General features: G+C 28.0%; 1 protein-coding gene across 1 annotated transcript in view; it reads left to right on the top strand.

Annotated features, from left to right (window-relative positions):
- Window positions 1-24,344, top strand: part of LOC113553415 (semaphorin-5A) — a 45,901-nt gene that overhangs the window by 10,934 nt on the left and 10,623 nt on the right. Inside the window, exons 2-3 of the mRNA XM_026956733.1 lie at window positions 1,996-2,103; window positions 10,127-10,226. Coding sequence (XP_026812534.1) covers window positions 2,022-2,103; window positions 10,127-10,226 — 182 coding nt within the window. The 5' untranslated portion in view covers window positions 1,996-2,021. The remainder of the gene's footprint in view (window positions 1-1,995; window positions 2,104-10,126; window positions 10,227-24,344) is intronic.

Consider the following 24,344-nt stretch of genomic DNA (forward strand, 5'->3'; position numbering starts at 1 on the left):
ATATTATTAATGCATACAAATAATATAATACAACTAATTAAATTTCAGATCAGTATTATTTTATTACCTATTAAGTATCACATTACATTTATAATTAGGAGATCCACTGACCACCACCTAGGTGAGGTAAGGCAGTTAAGGGCCTTTGAAATTATCGTTCACCATGACGCTGATTAATTATTTGTTCTTTGTATATGTAATCTATAACTTTTATCTGGTCAGATAAATAACATTTGACTTGTGATTTATTTGCTTATAAATTGATAGCAGAACTTACTATACCTACTATAAACTATGATATAAATACTTTATCGAATTTAATATGGATTTAAATTGATACCTATTTGGTATTTGTTCCAATAAAGGTCACGTACATAATTAGTAGTGTAATATTATGATTCAGTAATCTGAAAACTTAAAAAATCCTAGTAACAAAGTATAATTTATGTAATATCTACTATTTGCATATTTATGTATCTATAAAGTACGTATGGCGTGCCAGTGAGCCACTGACCACTGTGCCAGTAAAGAACTAATATCAAAATATTTGTAAATTATTACAACATATTATAACGTTTTTAGATACTTAAAAATATATTTTATGAGTATATCATGTAATTGAATTACTTTTGATTATTATGAAAATGGTATAGTAGTAATTTTATTATTTTAGATAAAATTATAAGTCATATAAATTGGAACCACCAGGTTCAGAATATTAATATTTTATATATATATATATAATTATATAATATATTTACTGTAATTAAATGTTGAGGAACACTTATTACCTATTAGACAGTGTATAATTTATGAAAGTAAACATGTACGTATATAAAGCATCTTGTTATAAATATAATTACAGTTTAAAATAGGTTAACTTGCCCGAAGTGACTACTGTTTATTATAAAAATTATAATAATAATAATTTTTTTTTTTTTTAATCTTAAACATATCGTCCATTTAGAGTATTAGCCTATTTAAAAATTATACATAGAAAAATATATAATCGAACTTTCTATGCAACATAATTATTTGTGGGGTACAATAAAAACGTACTAAAACCAATTTTAAACCAATGATTTTCTATTTTGCGTTGTTTCTTTTATAATTCTATCAAATTAGTTTGACTTTATTTTATTTTAAACATAAAAATGAATACATCATCGACGATTATATTATACTTTTCATATTTTGTCATTTATTTATATCATTGTACACAATACTTGCATTTTAAATTGGTGTCAAATTGAAAACTTAAATTTTTATGATTGTGAACCGTCATTTAATTTTTTTAATATTATTATATAAAAACAATAATAGTTTATAAAAACCTTTTTTTTTAAATTCGTAATTGTTTGAAAAATTCAATTAAATTTGTGATTAAAAAATCGTCTATAACTAATGTTTATTAAGTTTGCTAAATAAATGTATATCATGGTTATATTATTTGAGGACGATAATGTTGAAAAAAATAATCATCTTTCTGAGTCATTACATTATATTTTTGTTAAAGTGGTTAAAATTATTTCTTTCCTTGAAATTAGATTGCTCTACTGCAGCATTCAATGATCTCACGGTTCCAACAAACGACAGTTGGTGCACAGCGGGTAATCTATCACGTCGAACAAGCATAAAAGTATATATTATAATATTATACTCTTGTATTGGGTACCCTACACTGTCCTACCATCCTCTCCCCTCGTCCTTAATAGAGTTTAAAGTATGCATAATAAACGATATTGATTTAAGAAAGGTTAGGTCGACTGTTGCTCACGATCCGTTTTACATGAGTCTTTAATGACACTGAATGATTATTGGTCGTAAGTCTGGAGTCTGATCGTCAAAAAAGTAATTACTATTGGTAATATTTTGAGGCATTTAACTACGAGGTGCATACGTGTGACGTATATTATAATGTACTCGACTATATGGTTTACGGTTTACTTTACCTACATGCTACATTGTTTGATAGTTTGTTTTTTTTATTTTCAGGGCTTATTAAAAGACAAAACGCAATCATGATGTTCCTCATATTTTTGGTGGTAGCGTGCGTCAATGGTCATCAAAATGAACCAGGACACCATGTTATACCGTATAAAGGTAAATATCACGTTAAAAATAATTTTATTCCTATTATTATTTGGTTAGGAGTAAACAATTTTTTTTTATTTGTAAAATGTCATGAACGGAATATAACTGAAAAATTGTCCAGAGTGCGCAAAACTGCCTTGAACTGTCGTGAAGTTTATAATAATACTCGTAGAAAGAACTACTAAATCATATGATGTGTCACGACAGCTTAAAGTATCCTAACAACGAGACTTATTCTGATGTTTAGATAGTTATATTTCCAGGTAAAGGGTATTATGATTGCATGACCAAGTTTAGTGTTAAAAGTATGCACGCATTGTTAGTTGTATAATAAATTGACCACAACATGACAGATTTATCTATATTTCGTTCATTCAAATTACATTTTAGAAAAATTAGTTTGTTATTTTAGGTTCTGAGTACAACGATACAATTTGCAATCTCCGTTATAAAGATTAACTGATAATAATAAAATACTTATATTTTTATTTTTGCTAACAATACATAACATGCTACTATCATTACTAGATATTTACGTGATTAAAGTATTTATATAAATTTTAATAATTTTACTAATTAATACTTTTATAGGGTATTTGTTCATCACAAATTTATTTATAAAATCTAATGGCACATGTTGAATATCTAATTCAAAATACATAATTCCAAATTAATTAAATAATTTATTATACTAATTCTAATATAGGTAGTTGGTTGACTTAAGAAAATATTATTTAGTACGCAATTCCAAAAATAATTTTTTTACGTAAATTATTTTTGTTAGTTATCTTATAATCTAGGTACAAATAAAAACAAAAAATACTAAATTAAACATAATGCTGTAGTCATGATAGACTCTTTTTAATGAAAATATAAGTTATAAATTATCATTTTAATTATGATCGTAAACATTTTTATTAAAATTATCTTGTCAGCTTAAAGGAATATACAAATAAATACAAAATAAAAATAATGTATTATTAAAGCGATACTATATAATATTGTGATTGTACACAGATTGCATGCGTACGACGTATATATATTCACTGTATGCCTGTATCTACCGTTAGCATATGATAACGTATTTAATATGTAATATACTTAAGACTACGCACCACGTACGTACGTCTGGTTATACACATAGCATATATATAGAACAATAGAATTAAATTAATAAATGTGTATAGGTATGTTGTTTTTAACAAAAACATTTGTTAACTGTGTATACCGTTCGGTATAGTTTAATAACCTATACTGATAATAAGCTATGTTATATGCTCGTAGAAAACAGCACATGCAGTCCTTACGGTACTGTTATCTGAGCTATTTTTCTTTGCAGACGCAGGACGTAGGTATACGTGTATGGAGGTCCTTGCCGTCGGGGTTTTATTTTTTCGCGCTCGTGACCTTCGTTGCGGACGTCCGGATCTGGAGACGAACAACGCAGGCGGAGTGGACGTTTTCTCGTTAATGAAGACGTGCCCGTTTAGGCTGTACAAATCATCCGTTATAGACCAGAAGCTTGGGCCGGTAAATAGAAAAGAATGCTGTATTGTCCTTATACAGTACCGGACCCGAGTGGAGTTTTTTCTTCTTTTTTTTTTTACCACTCCATTGCCTCGGAGATTTCACATCCACGGCCTAAATTTTAAAAATCAATACATGGCGATAACAGGGTTGTTTTTTTTTTAATTGGCCGCCGTGATAGCACACTTCCCGAGGTGTGTGTTTAAGGCGCTGGTAACAAAACAATACCGAAGTTTGCATAATGTCAACAGTGACTTGACAGAACGACATTGTTTCCCACACGACCATCTTTATTTATGAATAATATAACAAATATAATATACATACAACATTCTATCTCGTTATTAATAATAATTGTTACGAATAATAGAGGTCAAAGGATCTGCGAGAAAAGTCGTGGGCAAACTTGTCGATCGGTGTTGTAGTAGTAGACAAAAGTGTATTAAAAGTCATTGCGTGGTGTATTTATATCGAATCGCACACAATCACGATGAGTACAAACAGACGTATAGTTTATTATTGGAAGTTCTATGAATAATATTTTCTAGGAAATAAAAGATCACTACGAATACAAATAGTTAAGATAAATCGTGTTTTTTCTTTTATTCTATAGTGAGATGATTACACGATATTTCACGTATTCGCTATTTTATATCGTACTATAGTTTAACATAATTGTCATGTTAGTAGTGACATTATATTTTTGACTATTTATAGGTATCAATTATATAAATCCAATAAATTAAAATTACATAAATTACAAAATAGAAACAAATAATAATATTTCAGTAAAATTAATTTCTGCTGTCGGTATACATTGTATTTAGTTAATTTATGTTTTAATTTTGTATATTTCTATACATCTTGGATTATTTAAGAAACTCGACTTGTTCGACTACATGTGTTGTATGCGGTTAATAATACAGAACTTTCTCTTTATTCTATTAAACAACTAAAGATGGATCAGTTCTATTCTTTTGTTACTATAAACTTTTCATTTGTTTTTATATTGAATTTCATTACATTAGATATAAAATTCTGATCAGATTGAATCTTTCATGAACTGTACTTGCCGTATTTTCGAAAGTAAATAAAATAAAATAATAATCGTTCATAAATCTTAATTCTAAATGAAATTAATAATTACATCCAATGCACCAACTCTTATCTTGCCAATATTTAAATTATTACGAGTTATTCATTGAACATGTTAATCTCCATCGAGTAAAATACCTATCATTCTAGATGTTGCCATAAACTCATTATGCAGAGTAGTATGTGCTAAATCTGATATGCCTGGAGTAACAACTGACTTCAAAGAAAAAAAATTAGTCAACCTGCGGGATCAAATTAAAATCGCGAAGTGAATAATTTGTTCAGAGTATTCAGACTAGGTATTGCTTTATTTTACACGATGTGCAATAGTAGAATTTATGAATATCCGAGTACCTTGTCTCATTTTGTATAGAACAATAAAAAGCGAACATGATTATTAATTAATAAATTTTTACAGCAATATATGCGAGGAAAGTACCAAGTAAAGGAAAAGATAGGTAAAATAGTATATATATAAAGAATTAAAAGAAACTAGAAAGTATTTGTACGTTATGAAATTGTAGTTTTGCTTACGAAAGAATTATTTCAATTTATTTTTAAATGTTGAATAATATTTAATCGTTTTAGCCAATTAGTTTAATTACTTTAATTAGAGTATTAAATTAGTGTAATAATCGTAAGAGATTCGTCTTTCATTATTATTAGGAATCTTTATTTATGATAACAATATTATAACTTAAAATACTTGTAATTTTATGCTTATGTTAATACGTTATACAAAATACGAGAGCTGGAGAGCTTTATGCAAAATAGCAAACATTTATATCTGATATTCGGTAAGAACTTTAGTTAATTTATTAAAGAAGCTATGATAATTCTAGGCTATAACTAAGGTATATAGTTGATTAATATTAACGTATTGTTAAAAATAGTGTAAGACTTGTTATCATATAAATAAAATATCAGCAACGTACTTATATTAATTATATTATTAAATGTATTAAAATTTATTCTAACATAATAGGTGTTAAATATGCATTTACCGTCTAATAAATACCTATCGCAGTTCTTTTATATTTTACTTTCAAAATTATTTTTAATATCAAAAACATTTTTTTCTGAGGTACCTAAGATACTTAGTATTTCATAAAAATAAAGTTTAATTTTGTCTTGGAAAATATCTTATGGCAATGAACCCAACTGATTGGACCCCAAAAACGCTTCACTAGCACCGAGTCCTCTTAGTTCTTATCGGTTTGGTCGATCGAATGGCGAACCACTATAATAGGAGATCAGAACGACCTTGACGTCGGTAGATGATAATATTATTATTATATATATATACTTTTTTATACAGTCCATTTCAACAACGAGAAGGCATTTGGACATAGCGGGCGGCCGCTGTCATAATTATTACACTTATAATAATATACCTAACTATTGAGCAGACTGCGTAGACGTACGGAACGGTTATGGCCGCAGGCGTACGCACCAGTTAAGAGAGACGGAAACATAATATAAAGATAGTGAGAGAGATATAATGAGTAAGCGAGAGGGAATGGAAGGAAAACATGCATACGATTTGCGTGTACTCACGTCGTTTAGAGTTGTTCTCCAGGATCGCTAGTGGGTGTCATCTCCCGATATCTTCAAGCGCGACACACACCCCCGTCTGTATATTAATATATATGTACAAAATATAAATAATAATATATATATTCTGCACGGACGAGGTTCGTTCGCGTTGCACATGGCCTTCTAACAGTGTAATATCCAATATAAACATATGGTCGCACATGAGGATGTAGGCGACGACAACAGAGACTTCGTCTTATTCTTCTTCTTCGCACATCTGGTCACCCCGATATTGGAAACCCTACTAACGTTCAGGTCAAAAATTGCCATTTTACTTTACGGCAATCGTAGGAGGTCGTTACATAAAACCCAAACTTTTCCATATACCTATATTATAATATAAAATTACATGTTTTAGGTTTATCTTTACATTTACATTTAATTTCTACTGTTTCTGTTTGAAGTATGTATAATCGTATAATCAAATTGCGTTGAATTATGCTATATTTTACTCTTTAAATAATATTTAAATATAACAAATAATTGTCTACACGTCAATCGTAATCTACGTATGAGATATAAAATAGGTGCTGGTACTACATGGTGTGGTATATTATTTAATTTTTAACGTCTTTGCTCGGAACGTAAAATATAAACATTATAAACAGATATTATTTTACATAAACTGTATCGAATACTGATAGAGTATATGATTAGTAATATTCGGGATTAGTAAATATTTATAATTAATACCGTAATTATAGTAAGTATACTATATTTAGTATACGTCTAAAAAAAATAAAATATAAATCAATCAATCAATTTTATGTTTGTCTTTATTTATTGTATAAGTATGTGGTGTATTGATATACATAAGGAATTATGTATTCAAAGTTATATTAGGATATTTATAAGTAAATGAAAATCATTAATATATAGCATTTAAATTCGTATTATAATACACACATTGTCTTTGATTGACAGGATTTAACAAATATTCAGTTTTTAGTAAAAAATATTCTAACTTTTTTTATGAAAAACTTAAAACAATTGTATTTTTCCCTAGATGAAATCTCATGTAACTTGTCTTCATCTAGTAATTATTGTGAATGTTCATTTTTTGGTAGATTTTGATTATGATACCTGTATAATTTATTATTTTTAAATCATTAGAATTAGATATAAACCACTATAATGATAAGTATCTCTTCGATGTCGTGATGGATCCAAAAATGTATCGAACAAAGAAATCCGTGATATAGTGATTTTATCCAACGAATATGCATTAAGTATGGTTAAAAACGTTTTATGCCGATAAAAATACTTGAAAGGTGATTGTTAGTTATAATTAGTCAAATTTAGTAACATAAACCTGTTTTGCCAATTTACACGTGATCAGGTTTTGTTTCTAAATTATTGAAATTATTAGGCCAAACTATTCAATATAATACTCGTATTCTATTTAGTATACGAGTAACGAGTATACCTATATTGAATACTCAAATAATGGCGATGTAATATACACATACCTACAAAATAAGTGAATACATTTTTTCAGTAAAACTGTTATTATATAAATGTTTTCTAAATTTCTCAAAATGTGAATTGTTAAACATCACTAAGTTCCATCCATTAGTTGGTAATTTTAAACAACATTATTTATTTCTGTAAATAGTGATGAACTGATGAATATCAGCGAATCTTAGTAATCTTACATATGTAGTATGTATAGGTACAATTTATTTAAAAAAGACATCAAAATAATTTAGGTTAACGTGAATCAATATAATATAAATAACTTTAATGAAATAATAAAATGTAAAAATATTATAATTTTCTTATTCGTGACTTTAATGGTGGTAGCTAAAGCTGTAATTTCCATTATAGCGTTATTTTCTTTAGATATATCAGTATTATTGTTGTATGTTACCTAGATTCGATTACTATCTGTCTCACATTAATCACAATATACAAAGGGAAGTTATATAGATATATTTTTTATCACGATTGAATGATACCACATAGACATAATATAGTAAGTACATTAAATAGTTGAAACAATTCTATAATAATATTATATAATATATTGTTTCAATTTAAAAATTGAGATTTTTGTCAATTTTTCCATATGCTTTCATTATACTTATTATTAAATTTCAATACATTATTACTATGGATTATAAATCTCAATTTGGTTTTATTTATCTTTATTAACATCATAATATTTGTAAAAAAATAATAGAATGATAATTTATATTATAATATAGATGTTTAATCGATTAAATCATTAAAATATATTTTAATGTTTTTTTATTGATGTTAATACATTTTTTTGGTGAATATATTTTATACTACTATACCAGTACTGTAAGTACTAATTGTGACTTACTTAATTGTAGTGACTAGCAGTAGAATATGTTATATCGATTTTAAATAATCATACAGTGTGAGCTAAACATTTTAGTTAAGTCAACTAATTAAAACATAAATATAGATAAATGCTAATTAATAATACTTTTTTGTTCTTGTATAAGCAAAGTAAATGGCTAATTATACATAGATATTAAAATATTAACGTATTAAGGTTTAAAACCTTTTCAAATACAAAAAAAATAACTGGTAGCCAATATTATAAAAATTGTATTTAAATTATAATAAATATACATAAAAGCTAAATGATAAATAAAAATTGAAAAAAACATACTATATAGCCTGGGTGGTATTTGTGGGTAGAATGTAATAGGTATATACCATTTTAAAGTAATCTATGTAGGTATATATAAAGCAGAATATAAGCACGTTTTTATTTACATTTAAATTTATTTATGAGTCTAATCCTTCATCTATTGTACATTTAAAATTAAAAGAAACCTACACATTTTGATATAAACATTAAAAAAATATCTATAATTTTTATTATTTTTTCCTCAATAATAATTATTAATTTTTATTATTGGAGAATTATAATTTTTAGAATATATAGTTATACTTTAAATATAGGTAATACTTCAAAATATTACGTGACTAGATATTAGTAATGTTTGCAATATGTTTTAAAAATGAATACTATTTATGTAAAGCAATAATAAGCTTCGACAAGTTTTTCCAATAACAATCTGTAGCAATATAAATTATAATAATATGTGTTAAAAAATCGTGATATTCTGTGTGATGTTGTTAAATGTATAGACGTTATGTCTTGAACAGTGGTTATATATCATAAACGCGTACAATGAGTAATTTTACGATAAACGACAATCGATTGGCATTTGACCGAAATGGACTTGAATGCAATCAAAAACCGATGAACTACAATAATAATTGTAACGTTTTCAAAAAATAAAAAAAATGAAAAATTGTTTTTGTGTCATAAAATAAAAATAAACGAACGTTTTATGTTTAATTGATCACTTTGTCAGTTATTATATATTTTTTTGCATTTGTTTCTTTACGGATGATTACTCGCGCGCTATACTCGCGTTTAGGACCGGTTGGGTGTTGTACAGCGTATATGCTGCGCGTCTCAATAAATTAAATCACCTTTTCCTTTACCATTTCGAATGCGTCCATATGGTCGTTATTGCCAACAAAAAAAAAAAAAAAATATTATATGTATAATAAAAACACAAACCGAATAACAATAATACTACGAAAAAACGACATCGATGCCCAGAGGCGGGATAACGTATTCTGCGTGGAAAAAAATATAAACAAAACAGGTTAATAAAAATTAAAACATAAAAATATAAAATGAAACGAAATTGGTCGAAAACGTATAAAAAATGATCTCCGATAATATTATAAAGACACGTTGGCTCTAGGTTATTTCGATTTTCGATGTGTGAATAATTTTTAATTTTTGGTTTTTTCGTAGATGTGATGTCGACGGCCAACATGTTTTCGGAAGACGGAGTGACATCGTACTCGCAGCTGTTATTCGACATAGCCAGAAAACAAGTGGTAGTCGGTGCGAGGTATGTGTATCATTTACTTTGTACAATATATAGATATTTATAGGTATAATACCTAAACATAGTCTTTATAACATTATATTGTCCCAGAAGCCAATAATATAGTGGATATAATATATATATAATTGTATGGTGTGTATAATGTATTTTGCTCAAGTGACGTGTGAATTTGACAGTATAATAACGTTGTTATATAGGTATCGAATAACATAACCCGGTGTCGTGTAACGTACTCACGTCGTGTAGTGACTATGTCTTATACCTACTTTTAAAATAAATATGTTTCCCCTGTTCGATTATTGGTTCGCTGAAAACAATTTTTTTATTTTGTTATTTACTTTATCTCACAAATATTCAATAAAATCGATGGCAATAATAATAATAATAATAACACAACAGCACGTCTTTCCTATATCCATATTTTACTATAGGAATGTTTTGTTCACTTAGGAATATTATTATTGAACGTTTGAATTATTTGCCCGCGGCTAAATATCAAAAAACGACTACGAAAATATTTACTATTTGTTTTTAAAATGTATTGCTTATACAAACGTTTAGCATTTAACGAATTAATGTTAGAGAAAAACACTCCCAAGAAATTAATTCAAATTATATGTTATTGAAAATGTATGTGTGTGTTCTACATTTATATAATTTTATTTTTTTTTAATCAATATAATATTATCTCAATTACAAACACGTTTTTTATGGGTGTTTTCTTAATGTTTTTATTATCAAGCATCTAAGTGTCCCTGCATATCTATGTTAAATTCGTTCAACTCAAATTCAAAATAGAAAAATCGATTAAATGAAAATATATTCTAAACTACTAAATTATTACTGTTTGAATAGTTTTCCGTGTTTATAGGGATATTATTTTACATAAGACATTAACAGAGTCTATTTAGATGGTTATCTAAATATATATGATACATCGTAAGTTCGAATGTAGTTATGTATAAACTTAAAATAATAAAAAGGAAGTATTAAGACACTGTTTTATAAATGTAAAATTATTTCATTTCTTATTATAATATTAAAACTCTCACTTTTAGCAAAAATTATCAATGCGTTGTTATATTTTTTTTATATTATTAAAAAATATTTTCTTTTAAAATTCAGTTATGTATTAATTTACTTGTAATATTCCTAATGTATAAATTAAATGAACATTGTTTTTTAATATTTTTGGTTTATTAAGTACTTACAGTGGTGTACCCACTTTTTGATACACGATGATTCAATATTGGACAATATATATTGATATTAGATCTATTACTTGAATATAGGCACAGATGTTGATCGTTCATTTTTTTTAAATATTTTCTGTATCGGTACTTTTTATCAGTAGTTTCAATATGTTTCTTATTATTATATAAATTCATATAGCTAAGTCATTTTTTTTTATATTGTACATATTACTTAAAGTAAAATAAACAAGTATTGCATGTTCTCCTCGTACACCTCTGTGTACAGTCAGTTGAAAACTCGTAATATGGGATACAGGAGCATTCACTATAGCCAAATATTATGTATCCAATATAATACCTATGGCATTTAAAATTAGATAGACTTCAATAGAAATAATATTCAATGATTTAATTCCTTTTTATGTAAAGATATATTTTATAGGGAATGGTTTATACTTAGAATACATATAATAAATATCATAATATGCGTAGTGTATAAAGTATAATTATTTTTCAAAAATTCTTTATAATTTATTGCATACATAAATATTACATGGATAAAAATTTAAAACAAAACAAAAATATGAAAATATCCATGCAATATTCAAATGATGAAATTAAACGAAGAAAAAAATTATATTCGTGTAGATTTTTGAAGCTTTCACATTTTTTTTGAAGCCCACATATTCAGCCTATCAATAAAATAAACATTATCACAATAGTCATGGGTCCACGATTGAGTATACGTCACTTTCGTTTTGATTCAGCGGAGGTTCATACGTTATACGCATTATTAGTGTCTACTTGGGTAGTTACTAGGGTTTCTTGGATTTTGAATTATGAAATCATTACAAGTGCACACATTAGCAGTTAAATGTACAAATGGAAACTTCAACGAGTAGATCATATATCGTGGTAAATAAAAATTATGTTTACCCAAAAGTGTTTTTAAAAGACATTTTAAATTATAAAAATGAAACTGTAACTATGTAGTTATGTTTAGTAAATAATAAAATATTATAAAGCCTTAATTGTTGCCTGTTGTAATTCATAAACATTAAAAAAATTGATTATTTTAAAATTTTATTGAGTACAATCATAAGTACAGCTCTATAATTTAAAATTAAACATTAAATAAAACAATAATTTTTAAAATGTATTTTATTATTTTTTTAGTTGATAAAAAATAAAATAAAAATTAACGAATAAGTAAGTAAAGTACCTATACAAAAAAGCTTAATACATAATAATACAATATTATTTTTATATAAATCATAATACGTTCAATAATATTGAATTCCAATTTAGTAAAATATGTAAAATGTATTTAATGTAAATACATCAATATAATTTTGTTTATCTTATACTTTCACTATATATATTTTTAAGCTATGTTATCTATAGTATATTGATGATTAAATTTACTACAATATTACACTGGTTGTACGCACGTGTTTTATCTGCTTTTCTCGTCAATCCTTAAATGTAATGCCATAATCATAATTCATAAATTAGTTATACATTCGAATACTTCAATGATTTCGTAAAAACTTTTGACAGAATCATGATGATAACCCTATTTATTAGTTTTACAATTAATAGTGACGTATAATTTGTTTGATAACTGAGTAGCAGTCCTCACGTATTCATTTCCTTTATTAGAGTATCTTAAATAGAAAACAATTTATACTATATAAATATGAAAATATATGCCACGAGAGCATTAATATATATTTAATTTTTATTTGTCATCATGTATAATGTTTAATATTTATTCATATTTTGAACTGTAGTTAATAGTTCGATTGTATGAGAATAAAATAAACAATTGGTTCTATTGACCTTCGACGGGGTAATAAATAATAATGTTTTTAGTAAGTATAGATAAGACTAATTTAGTAGGCTAAAACATAAAAATAATATACTGTATAACGCCCATCACAAAATAATTATGAGATGTATAAATATTATATATATGAATAAAGATTAAACCCAAAAATTGAATTTGATACAATCGTTTTATTTCAGTTATAATGTAATCATAAAACTTATATAAAACAAAAGTAACTATTTTACATCTACATTTATAAATGATGATAATAGTTATTTTAATAATTAATTATTATGTAATATAATATAATAATAATTTGTTTTATTTTTATTAGTTCTAAGCTTCAACAACAGGGTTCATTAGCTTTTTATATGCTATTTCACATAATTATACGAACAATATAATAATAATAATAATAGTAATAATAAAAAAGCTAATAACTGTTTGTATTATGTCTATATCGGTATATAATCCTAAGAAATGATATAGCTGGTTAGCAATTTGGTCTGTTTGTTTCATGGAGTTAATAATTAATAATTTCATTTTTAACCGTAGAAAAAATAAGGTACTTTCTATCAATATAATTCTAGATAGTAGATAGCCATACATTTTTCATTTTAAATCACATGTATCCTATAAGTTTTTTTTTTACAAATATATTTTGTAATTTACATTTTGGTATTTACACAGAATTAAAAACTTATTACATACTATTATTTATTACTAATAGTTTAACAGTGACATTTGGAAATAAATATGAAATTTTAATTTTTCGACTTTTGATAATTTTTAAAATGTTACAAGCATCTTTTTTTATGAAAAATAAATACAAATACACAGTAAATATATTTTATAATATAATAGTTAAAACTAATAATATATTATATCATGTATTTTATAATTTATTTTATATATTTTATATTTTTAAATATGTGGTATCTATAGGTATCCTATAGTATTTCTAAAGAATTTAAATCGATATAACTAATATATAACATTTATTATATGTCAATGTTAGTTTCATTAGTTGTCGTATATTTTTAAGGGTTTTGGAAGTTATAGTATTTTTTTTCAATAAAATAACTATTAAAAAATTCATAGCCATAAACCTTTTAATAATAGTAGAAATAGGTATGCATTTTTAATATAAACTTTCTATTTTGTTATGCGAGTACATGATACAAATTTAATTTATTTTAATATAGTTTTTATCATTTTTGTTGTATGAATGTTATTCTCAAATTAATTAAAAATACTTTTTATATTTGTAATATTGAGTAATTATTATAATTACCGATATCTCTAATAATATTATGGTCTATATAACTTTTGATTTCTTAAATATTATTGCTCTAAAATACGTTAAAACAGTTATCTGGACAGGTTTAACATTATAATATTCTTTTTCTTATTTAAAATAAAATAATCAAGGCATTACAATACCAACCATCGGACAGATGTCAATACACTACATATTTGTATTAATACACTGCTTTAGTAATTATTTAAATTATTAAATACATACTTTTAATTTAACAATAAAAGAAATTCGTATGTATAGTATACATATTTTATTATAATATCCCTTTCATACTGTTTGTAAATGGTTGTAATTTTTATCTCCAACATTTTATATTATCTTGACTAAATACCTTGAATCTTTATGCATCATATATTCAACTACTATAAATATGTAGACATAAAGTAATTATTGAATGTTAGTATACAATTAGTGTTTAATATGACAATACATCACTACATTATTTAATGAACCTATAGTGGTTATTAGAATAGTAGATTAGTGTTCTAATGTCTGTTCACTAATATATATATTTTACATCCAGGTTCTTAAGTATGATTATTTCACTGAATTTATGATGATCTTTAATCATCGGATATAGTTATGTGTTCAACATAATAATATTTTATTAATATTCAATAGTTGAATATAATAAACAAAATAGTAACTTATACATGGCTCCATAATGTGTGTAATGATACTTTATTATTATTTATTATTATAAACAGTTGTGCTTAACTACACCACACATTTTAAAACAGATTCTTGGCTGATTTCCGGTTCCTTGACTTGACGCTTGAGCAACCTTAAGTTTCAGTTTCTGTGAATGTTTATTATAGCACCGATGCTTCATGAATCTTGTCAATATTTTTACTTACAAATATTTTTGGATATTTTTAGATCTTTTTAAGAAGTATAATAATAATAACCTTGTCATCGCTATATAACTAAGTCGCACATAGTGTTGACTAATTTTAATTATCTACAAGTAACATGATATTAAATGAACCATCTTCATGTCGTATAAAATCCACGATATTGTAGTTATAATTCAAATAAAGTTTGTAACACAAATTAATCATCAGGCATATTAGTAAGCTAAATATTTTGTGCTACCTTTATAGTTGTTGGTTAATAATGTTCTTCTATATAAACTAAAAAGCTAAAAATAAACGTTAATTCAACACTTTATACTGTTTAAATGATATATTTTGATATAATGATTGAGTCGAAGAATTTTCAAATGTAATGTTTGTTTCAGATAGTATTTTTTACTAATATTTGAGAACTATTGATAATTATCAGCTATAGGAATATACAGTGTAAAGTTAACTATTTTAAATATATAGGTATCTATGTTATTATAATAATTATTATATTATTCTGATCCACTACTATAGTACACAAAGTAAACTGTATAGCGTCATGTTGGTTTTATTTTTAACATTAAATTATTTTTCTCTATGTAGTCCATCAAGATTTCAGTTTTCTGTAAAACTTGTGGTCAAAGAAATATCAATGAGGTAAAAATTGATTTTGTATAATTTTTTGTTAGAAATTTGTCATTATTCATGGTTTCTTGATAATGCCCATATTTTATGACATTACTTTAATTATTAAAGTGTACAATACTATAATCTACTACTTATTTATTAAATAATATATACTTATACTTATTATTTTTCAATACGATAAAAACCTATTTAAATGTATTTTTACTGTACCGCCATCAAAGACAGTCCAACACCTGACCGTGACGACCGAGGCACGCGGTCAACACGGAACGATAGATAATCATCATTCGTGCATTCGTCGTATATATTTTATATATCTATAATATATATAAACACATGTGTGTGTGAAAGAGTTACGGTGATAGTGGTGTCGACACGAGTGTCGTCGTATGCCTGAGGCTAATTAAAAAAAAATGTTCGGTTCATACTTTTCTGTCACTGTGGTGGACAGCGGCATTCAACGTCGTTGTTTTATACTTACAAACGCAGAGACGTGTGATGTTGTAATACCACAACGAAAAGAAATCAGTTCAAAACAGCCGTACCTATTCAACAAACTTGATTGTTTATCGTAGAATAGATTATATTTAAATATTTGACTTGTTTCGTTGTTACAATATTATAGTATCTCAGATAACGATAAAAATTCATTAAATTTACATTTGACAACTGCTATATCAATTATACACCAGATACCTACATACACAAATAGTGCATACTATTATAATATAGCTGTGGTCAAAATATTTCAAGGTTTTTTATTGTTGGTAAATCTTTATTGTCTTATGGGTAGTACTGGTACTTACACTTGTACGTATATACCTATAATAGTTTATCGTGACCGATGGTTTTTAATTTCAAATGAACACTTCTGTGTTACAATTGATTTTATTTAAATGGATTTTCAAATCCGTTTAGCTATAGAAATTTAATTCTAACAAGTATTTAACATAATAAATATTATGTTTGAATTGGTTCAAAATGTATTTTCAATATTATGGTTTTAATCAAATTTAAATTCAAATACAACTACATTTAAAAGGAATTTAATTATTTAACTATACTTTAAAAATCTTACATCGACACGTACAAATACGAAGTCACTACTCATAATTATTCATTAACATATTTTATCTGCCATGATATAAAAAAAAATAATTAGTACCAATAAATATTTTAATAACCTGTATAATATAATTTTATATACACATAAACAAAGTCATGTAGAGCAAGTCAACTTAAAAAATTATATTCCAAACAAAGTGTAATATCTTTATAATATGTTTAGTATTTTTTTTTTTTTTGCACAAACATAATAATATATTATATATCATATTAAAAAGCGTATAAAAATATCACTGCCCGATGAATTTGTTTTGTACAGTAGAAATAATTTACAAATCCAGTCTACAGCCCACTTGAACAGCGTGTGTGTATTTATACAATAATATATAATGTATAACATCTAGTCCAGCTGGTTTTTTCTTCTTATAATATGTGAACACTTAAAAAAAAAGAAAAAAGTTATTCAACAAACCGAACAGTTATGGCGCACCCGCCGTTTTCTATTCTATATTATACTTAAAAAAATGTTTCGATCATATTATTGAGTATATATTATATATACCTAAATAGTTTTATATGGGTATGACAAAAGCAGCGGGTTTTATGTGTCGCGTACTCGCGTGGTATATATAACACGTCGCGTTTCCCATAGCGTCCATTATAATAATATATGATACGAAACGCAAGATAGTTGGACCAATAAAGTTAATGTATTACAACTCTTGCGTATACCGAACAAGGCATACACCGTATGTCACACACGCGACTCGCTATAGTTCATTACTTAAATATTACGAAAACACTTTTTTTGTCGTAAATTTTACTTTAAATTAAACATTTTTTAAACTTATTCAGATATTATGAACAACTTTGATAATGCGCTTTTATACCTATATTATTAATTTTATTATTCGGTTTCTTAGTTCTATATGCCATAATATCAGCACAATATTATTATATAAACGAGTTATTTAAAAATACCAATAATTGTTTTTTTGACCGTGTTAATCGTGTTATCGTTTTACGATCATGTTACGACAGGATCGGTACACACTACACGCTAAGATATAACATTATCTATAGGTACATATACTGTAAGGTAGGTATCTGTAAACTATCATCTCGAGCGATAAATTTGTATACCGTGAAGAGGAGGAATGAGGGAGTCCTGAATTTTTCGCCTGCGGGTATTTTGACATCTGTTCACCACCACCGGATCGTACGAAGACGTCGCCGTGCAAAGAGAACCTAGAGAAGACTGCTTATATATATATATATATATATATATACATATATGTATATTAAAATATTAAATATAAGAGACAGTCGTTGTCCGTTGGGCCCGGGGGACGCTCTCGTAACACGTCGTCCGGCGGGTAAAAACGGCCGATGCAGCTCTCCGCAAGAAACGAATACGAGCAAAGGATAAGAAAATAATAACCTTTATCGTTTTGATAGTTTCATATGATATATATTGTACGCGATTGTACCGGTTTAGGTGGTGTGTGTGTGTTGCCTTGTACATATATGGCCAATGCCTTTTACGGGGATTGCCGTCGTCGTTGTCGTCGTCGTCGCCACTGCCGCGAGCCGTTCGTCCGAGTCGCGTACAAAATGGTTGTTGTACCGCAGCGACCTCCTTACACCGTTGCTGCCGTCGATCCCGCACGTACGAGTGCAACCGGGTCTTATATTATACTTTTTGAGTTGCTGGACGACGCGTGTAGGTTAGGTTAGGCTCTGGTTAGGTATGCGCGAAATAAGACGCAGAATATATATATATAATAAAAATAAAATCACGTATATGGAATCGATATATTATTATACGTATATAGGTACATGTGCAGTAATATACGAGTATCTACGACGTATCCGGTGTACCGCGCGTTTGACGAGAACCGTATTCCGCGACAGAGATCCTAGTGGGGTCATTGTGCGCTGTACGCTTCTTGGAAAGAAAACAGACATTGCATACTGTTCCTAAGTGTACTTACCTTTTATTATTGTACGTAATATATGCCCGAGTGCGTTATCGAATGAGATTAGACATTTATCATTCCTCTTGCAGTAGGATATTTAAAAAAATAATTTTCTACTTCGATTTGTGGTATATTATTATTAGACACGTGGGGTTATCACGATAATATTATAATACATACCGAGAGTTGAGAGGTATAATATTATACGGTATATAGTCTAATGTAGATAAATTTACGATGCGACGCGTGTTGCCGTCAAGGTAAACATTTTTTTTTAACAACAGGCATTCTGACGAGAAATCGTCCAAATACTGTTCGTAAATATCACTTATTTTAGGTACCCCATTATTATGCAGTTAACCATTAATATGCTGTTTGTATGTCGGTTTGCGTGAGCACAATGCATTACTGCTGCAGCAGAGGACATCGATCGAGCGGCTGTCACAATTCGTCTCGGTCATGATCATATAATAGTATATAAATACGCGTCCAAGGTTTGGCTGTTGCTATTTTTTTTTCACGTTTAGCCGAACGAGAACACAATCAAGTATAGGAAAACGCGTTCCTTTTCGTCTTGAAGTGTTAATAATATACGGTGACATTTATCCTGTAGTAGGTACCATCGGCCCAGAAATGAGCGGTTTGGAAAGTACTCGGCTGCAAAACCTAGTGCGTCTCTTGATTTACGGTTTTCAGAAACTTTAGATGATTGGTGTTGAATTTCAACAGTCGGTTCATGTCATAATAAAAACGCCATTTATTATAAATTCGTTAAAATTACCAATATACGTATAAAATATAAATAATATTAGAGAAGTTTTAATGAATAGATCGGTACATCGTACCATATTTATATTGTGTATTATATTATTATATGATATAATGTTATATAATATCTATGTGTACCTATATTTGTTATATGTTTGGTCAGTGAGTGCGTTATAACAAATATCCGATATAATATATTTCAGTAGTAAATATCTATACAATGGCCTATTTAAGAAAGGAGATATGACTAAAATTGTCGATACCGAACGTCTCAGAATTATATTACTTACTGATAAAGTGATAATAATAGCTAAGAAAGGGGGTCAAGGGGTAAGATCTCCCTAATTTCCTTCCGTAAATATGCCACTAATCTACATACAATATTGTACACATGTGGTGCATGCTACTCGTTTGCATCAAACAGCTAAGATTTATAATAATTGTCATTATGCCTTGGCCTACGTATATTTTACAAAAACCTATTTTTAGGTTTAAATATATTATATACATTTACTTACGAGTATATACTTTGTCGTAACTACATAATATAGTCGTTTGATTAATTGACTAACATCGTGAAACGGATCGATATTTATTATCCCCATACATATTTTTTTCCCAATCAACGGTAATATCTGTCTGTAGTAGGCATGTAATTTTTACCCGTTACTTTTTTTTTTATATAAAAACGTAAGAATGTAATATTATAAATATTTATTTATTATTATTATTATTTTTTTTTTTTTATCAATTTCATCACGGTTTTCTCGTTTATATGACTCAGCTGAGTTCAAAATCAACCGAAGGCTCTTGACATCGTCAAATAAACACACTCGATCATTCAATTTCTTGCTTTAGGTACATATTGTATCAACACGCAAAGAAAAAAAACATAAAACCGTTAAAATGAATATAAAACCTAACTCGTGTGTCGAGTGGTAAACACCAAAAAATTACATGCATTCCATCAAGTCAACAATAATTATTTTAACATTTATTATCTATTAGGCATAATGTGTGTAGGTACGTATATTCTATCATTTACATTCATTCAAGTAGTGTATAATTAGTGTAAAACCATTATAAGTTATAAATGGGTAAAAAAAAGAATAAAACAAAACTCAATTGGAACAAAATACCTATATAAACATATAATAATATAATGATTCATATTATCCATTTTTGAGTAGTTATTATCAAAATCCGCCGGTGTGTAAAATGACACGATATTATCGATCTTCCTGCAGCACGTGTGTAAAAAGACAAAATAAATTATAGTCTGTATCACATTTAATGTAAAATATTCGGCTGGTTCGGTATCGTTGAGTGCCTAATTAATATCGTGTTTGTCTTAACACCGCTAAACTTCCGTATCCGTGTACATTACAGTCGTGTCTATAATATTATAGTACAACTAACTACATATTCACGTGTCGGTATCAGTATGATTACGCACAATAATATTATGTGCATCTAAACAGCGACGATGGCCCCGAAGATATATTCCTTCCGATCAGTGCTCTACAACACAATATTAAAATATTATGTTCTCTACGGCGGAATCGATAACGCAATTATTTTATCTTGACGTTTATTATACCCGAAACTCTGGCACTAGGCACACATTATATCATGCGCGGTGTTACATACGTGCGACGATTGATTATAATAATTATCATGTATACAGAGTGTTTATCGAGTCTACCATGGCGGTCGACAAATCCGATGACGTCCCATTGCGACACAGCGTGCGAGCAGCTATATCGAATAGGTGTCAAAAAAAACATATCCCTTGTTTATAATGGCGAGAGAGAAAGAGATATATCTATAGAGTGAAATTCGTGCGTTTGTAATGGAATTTCAATGTTGTTTTTTTTCTTCTCTCGACGGTTATCTGATGCTGCGCATTCGGCGATGCCTATTGTTGTGGAACATATACATGAGCGGTCTCTCCGCGGACAAGTGCCAGTGATCGGGTGGGCCGAAAACCCTATACTGACTTATACATAATATACGATGACTCCCACTCGGCGTGGCCGGTTGTACATTGAAAACGATTATCATTATTTTATTTTTATTTCTCGTGATCGATCGACCACTTGTTTGATATAACATAACACTACCTACATAATATATATATATATATATATATATATAAAATGTATTATAAGATATACTTGTATATTGTATGTACACAAACGCGTATCTATAATATACGAAGACGACACTCGCGATATTTATCATTGTCCCGCACGTAAACGCAATATTATTCTTCAACCTGAAAAAACGATCGATTAAACAATACGCTATTCCTACGCTTAACATATCTGCACATGAACCTAATATTATTATTGTTGTATCATGGTAAATCCCACCTGTTGCCGAAGCGTATAGTTATTATACCGAGTGCCACTGCTAGGCGTAGGTGTATATTATATATAATATTATAATGGTTTAAAGTATTATAAGTTGTAGCTTAAGATAGGCTACCTAGCTGTACAAATAAATAACATATCTCGATGCAGAGTTCAAATATTCATTTTTCGTGGGGCCCATTTCAGAGGGTCGTTTTCACGGTATCGAATCTTCTGCCTGCTCAACGGTATTGTTTAAATTATGGATGCGTATTATTTTACGATGCACGTCTAGTGTATATTGTATGTAGATAATAATATGCATTATATAGTAGTTATTATTATTATTACTGCGACGCGTACTCCTATAAAACATGTTTCACGTTGGAAAATTATTAAATAATAGGTACCTATAGTAATACCTATAGAAAAGAAATTAACGAAGCACCGACGGTGACGCTTGAAAGCCGAATATTATATTATTATAATTAAACATGTACACCCGAAGACAAAACTCGAAATTATACATGCACTTACCTACCAGGAATAATGTTTATAATAGGTACGCGTTCAAAAACGACGATATCCATTGTATTTTTTTTTTTTTTTTTGAACTGTCGTACATAGGTGTGCGTCACGTAAGTGTATAATATGCATTTCGTGTGGGCAATCGCCAGCCACAGACGATCGGCGATTGAGTAATATACTTTACAATATTATATCATTATATTGTCATTTTGTACACAATCTGGCGCGTACCAATTATTTCCAGATGTTTACGTTTTATGAGAGTAGGTTTAGTGTATGTATAGTGTATACTATGTGTAATATGTTATATAGTACGCATTGAAGCCGGTCATTACGTCGCGGCAGGTCCCGGACATATTTTATTTTATACGAAGACGATTCATCCAGGCCGACACGCTGCGCCGGACAAGAGATTATTATTTAGTTTTATGCCTTTATGCTATACATTTTGGATTATATTTGTCATTTGTACGGATTATCAGATTTCACATTTTGTCGTCATAAATGCAGTTGGCGCCAGTTTAGTTTTGGTAGTCTCATGCAGCTCTTTTTTTCCAAACGTTTGTGTGGACACTATTAGTTCCGTATAATCTTGTAGTATAGTAAGTTAATATACCTAATACTATTGTAAGTGTCTTAAAACCATATTATGTACATACAAAGGAACAACAGCATACATTCATACAAACACGTTGCTTTGAAGTTTGAACTCTTAGTTATTATGCTTTCCAAGGACTGATTTTCGGTACGACGAGTAAACAATTTTTAATTAATTGATTTAATTATTTTGTTTGTTTTTGTATTTCAAAATTTTCAACAGATAAATGTATCTAATGTGTATTGAATTTCAATTATATAATGCAATAGTAAAATAAAGGTAAAGGTAATACATACTTATACTAAAATCTTCTGCAATGTTGAGATAAAAAGTCTCAAGGATTTAGGAATTTAGTCTGGTACCTTGGATAACAAAAAAATATGGCTATGTAAATGTATTATATATGTCGGAACGTTATTATTCGTACTTAAACGTGAATACAAAATATGTCTTAATGTGTTAAATGTTTAGTCTCGTCCGGTCCACGTGGTTAATCTAATACTATAAACAATTAATACAGCTCGTGGGCCATATTGGCTATATTACCATGCTCTTTTCGAGTTTCAGCAGAGTTGTCTGGTACAGTGAAGGGCTGATGAAGACAGAATTACGTCGATACGAATAAAGCAATTTGACGTCATCGTCACTATCCATATTGGTAGGTTCTTATACGTAGATACAAGCCAATTAAAATAGTATGTTTAGTGATCCAACTTACACCTGGTCTGCACGTATCATCGTAACGTCGGACGTTGTTTTATTGATATGACACTATGTTTAAGACAGGCCAGAGAGAGTAAGAAAGAGAAAAAGAGAAAGAAATTTATACAAAACAAATGTCGCCTTCCAAATGTAAAATTAAATTAAAAGATAAAAAAAGGGCACAATTATATTATATTATACAGACTGGAAACAATGGCGCAACGCAGACGTAAAACGTCTACAATAATAATAGATGCCATCTGCAATGGTATATAGTAGGCAGGTACCT

The sequence above is a fragment of the Rhopalosiphum maidis genome, chromosome 2, assembly GCF_003676215.2.
Source record: "Rhopalosiphum maidis isolate BTI-1 chromosome 2, ASM367621v3, whole genome shotgun sequence".
In the NCBI taxonomy this organism is placed as follows: Eukaryota; Metazoa; Arthropoda; class Insecta; order Hemiptera; family Aphididae; genus Rhopalosiphum; species Rhopalosiphum maidis.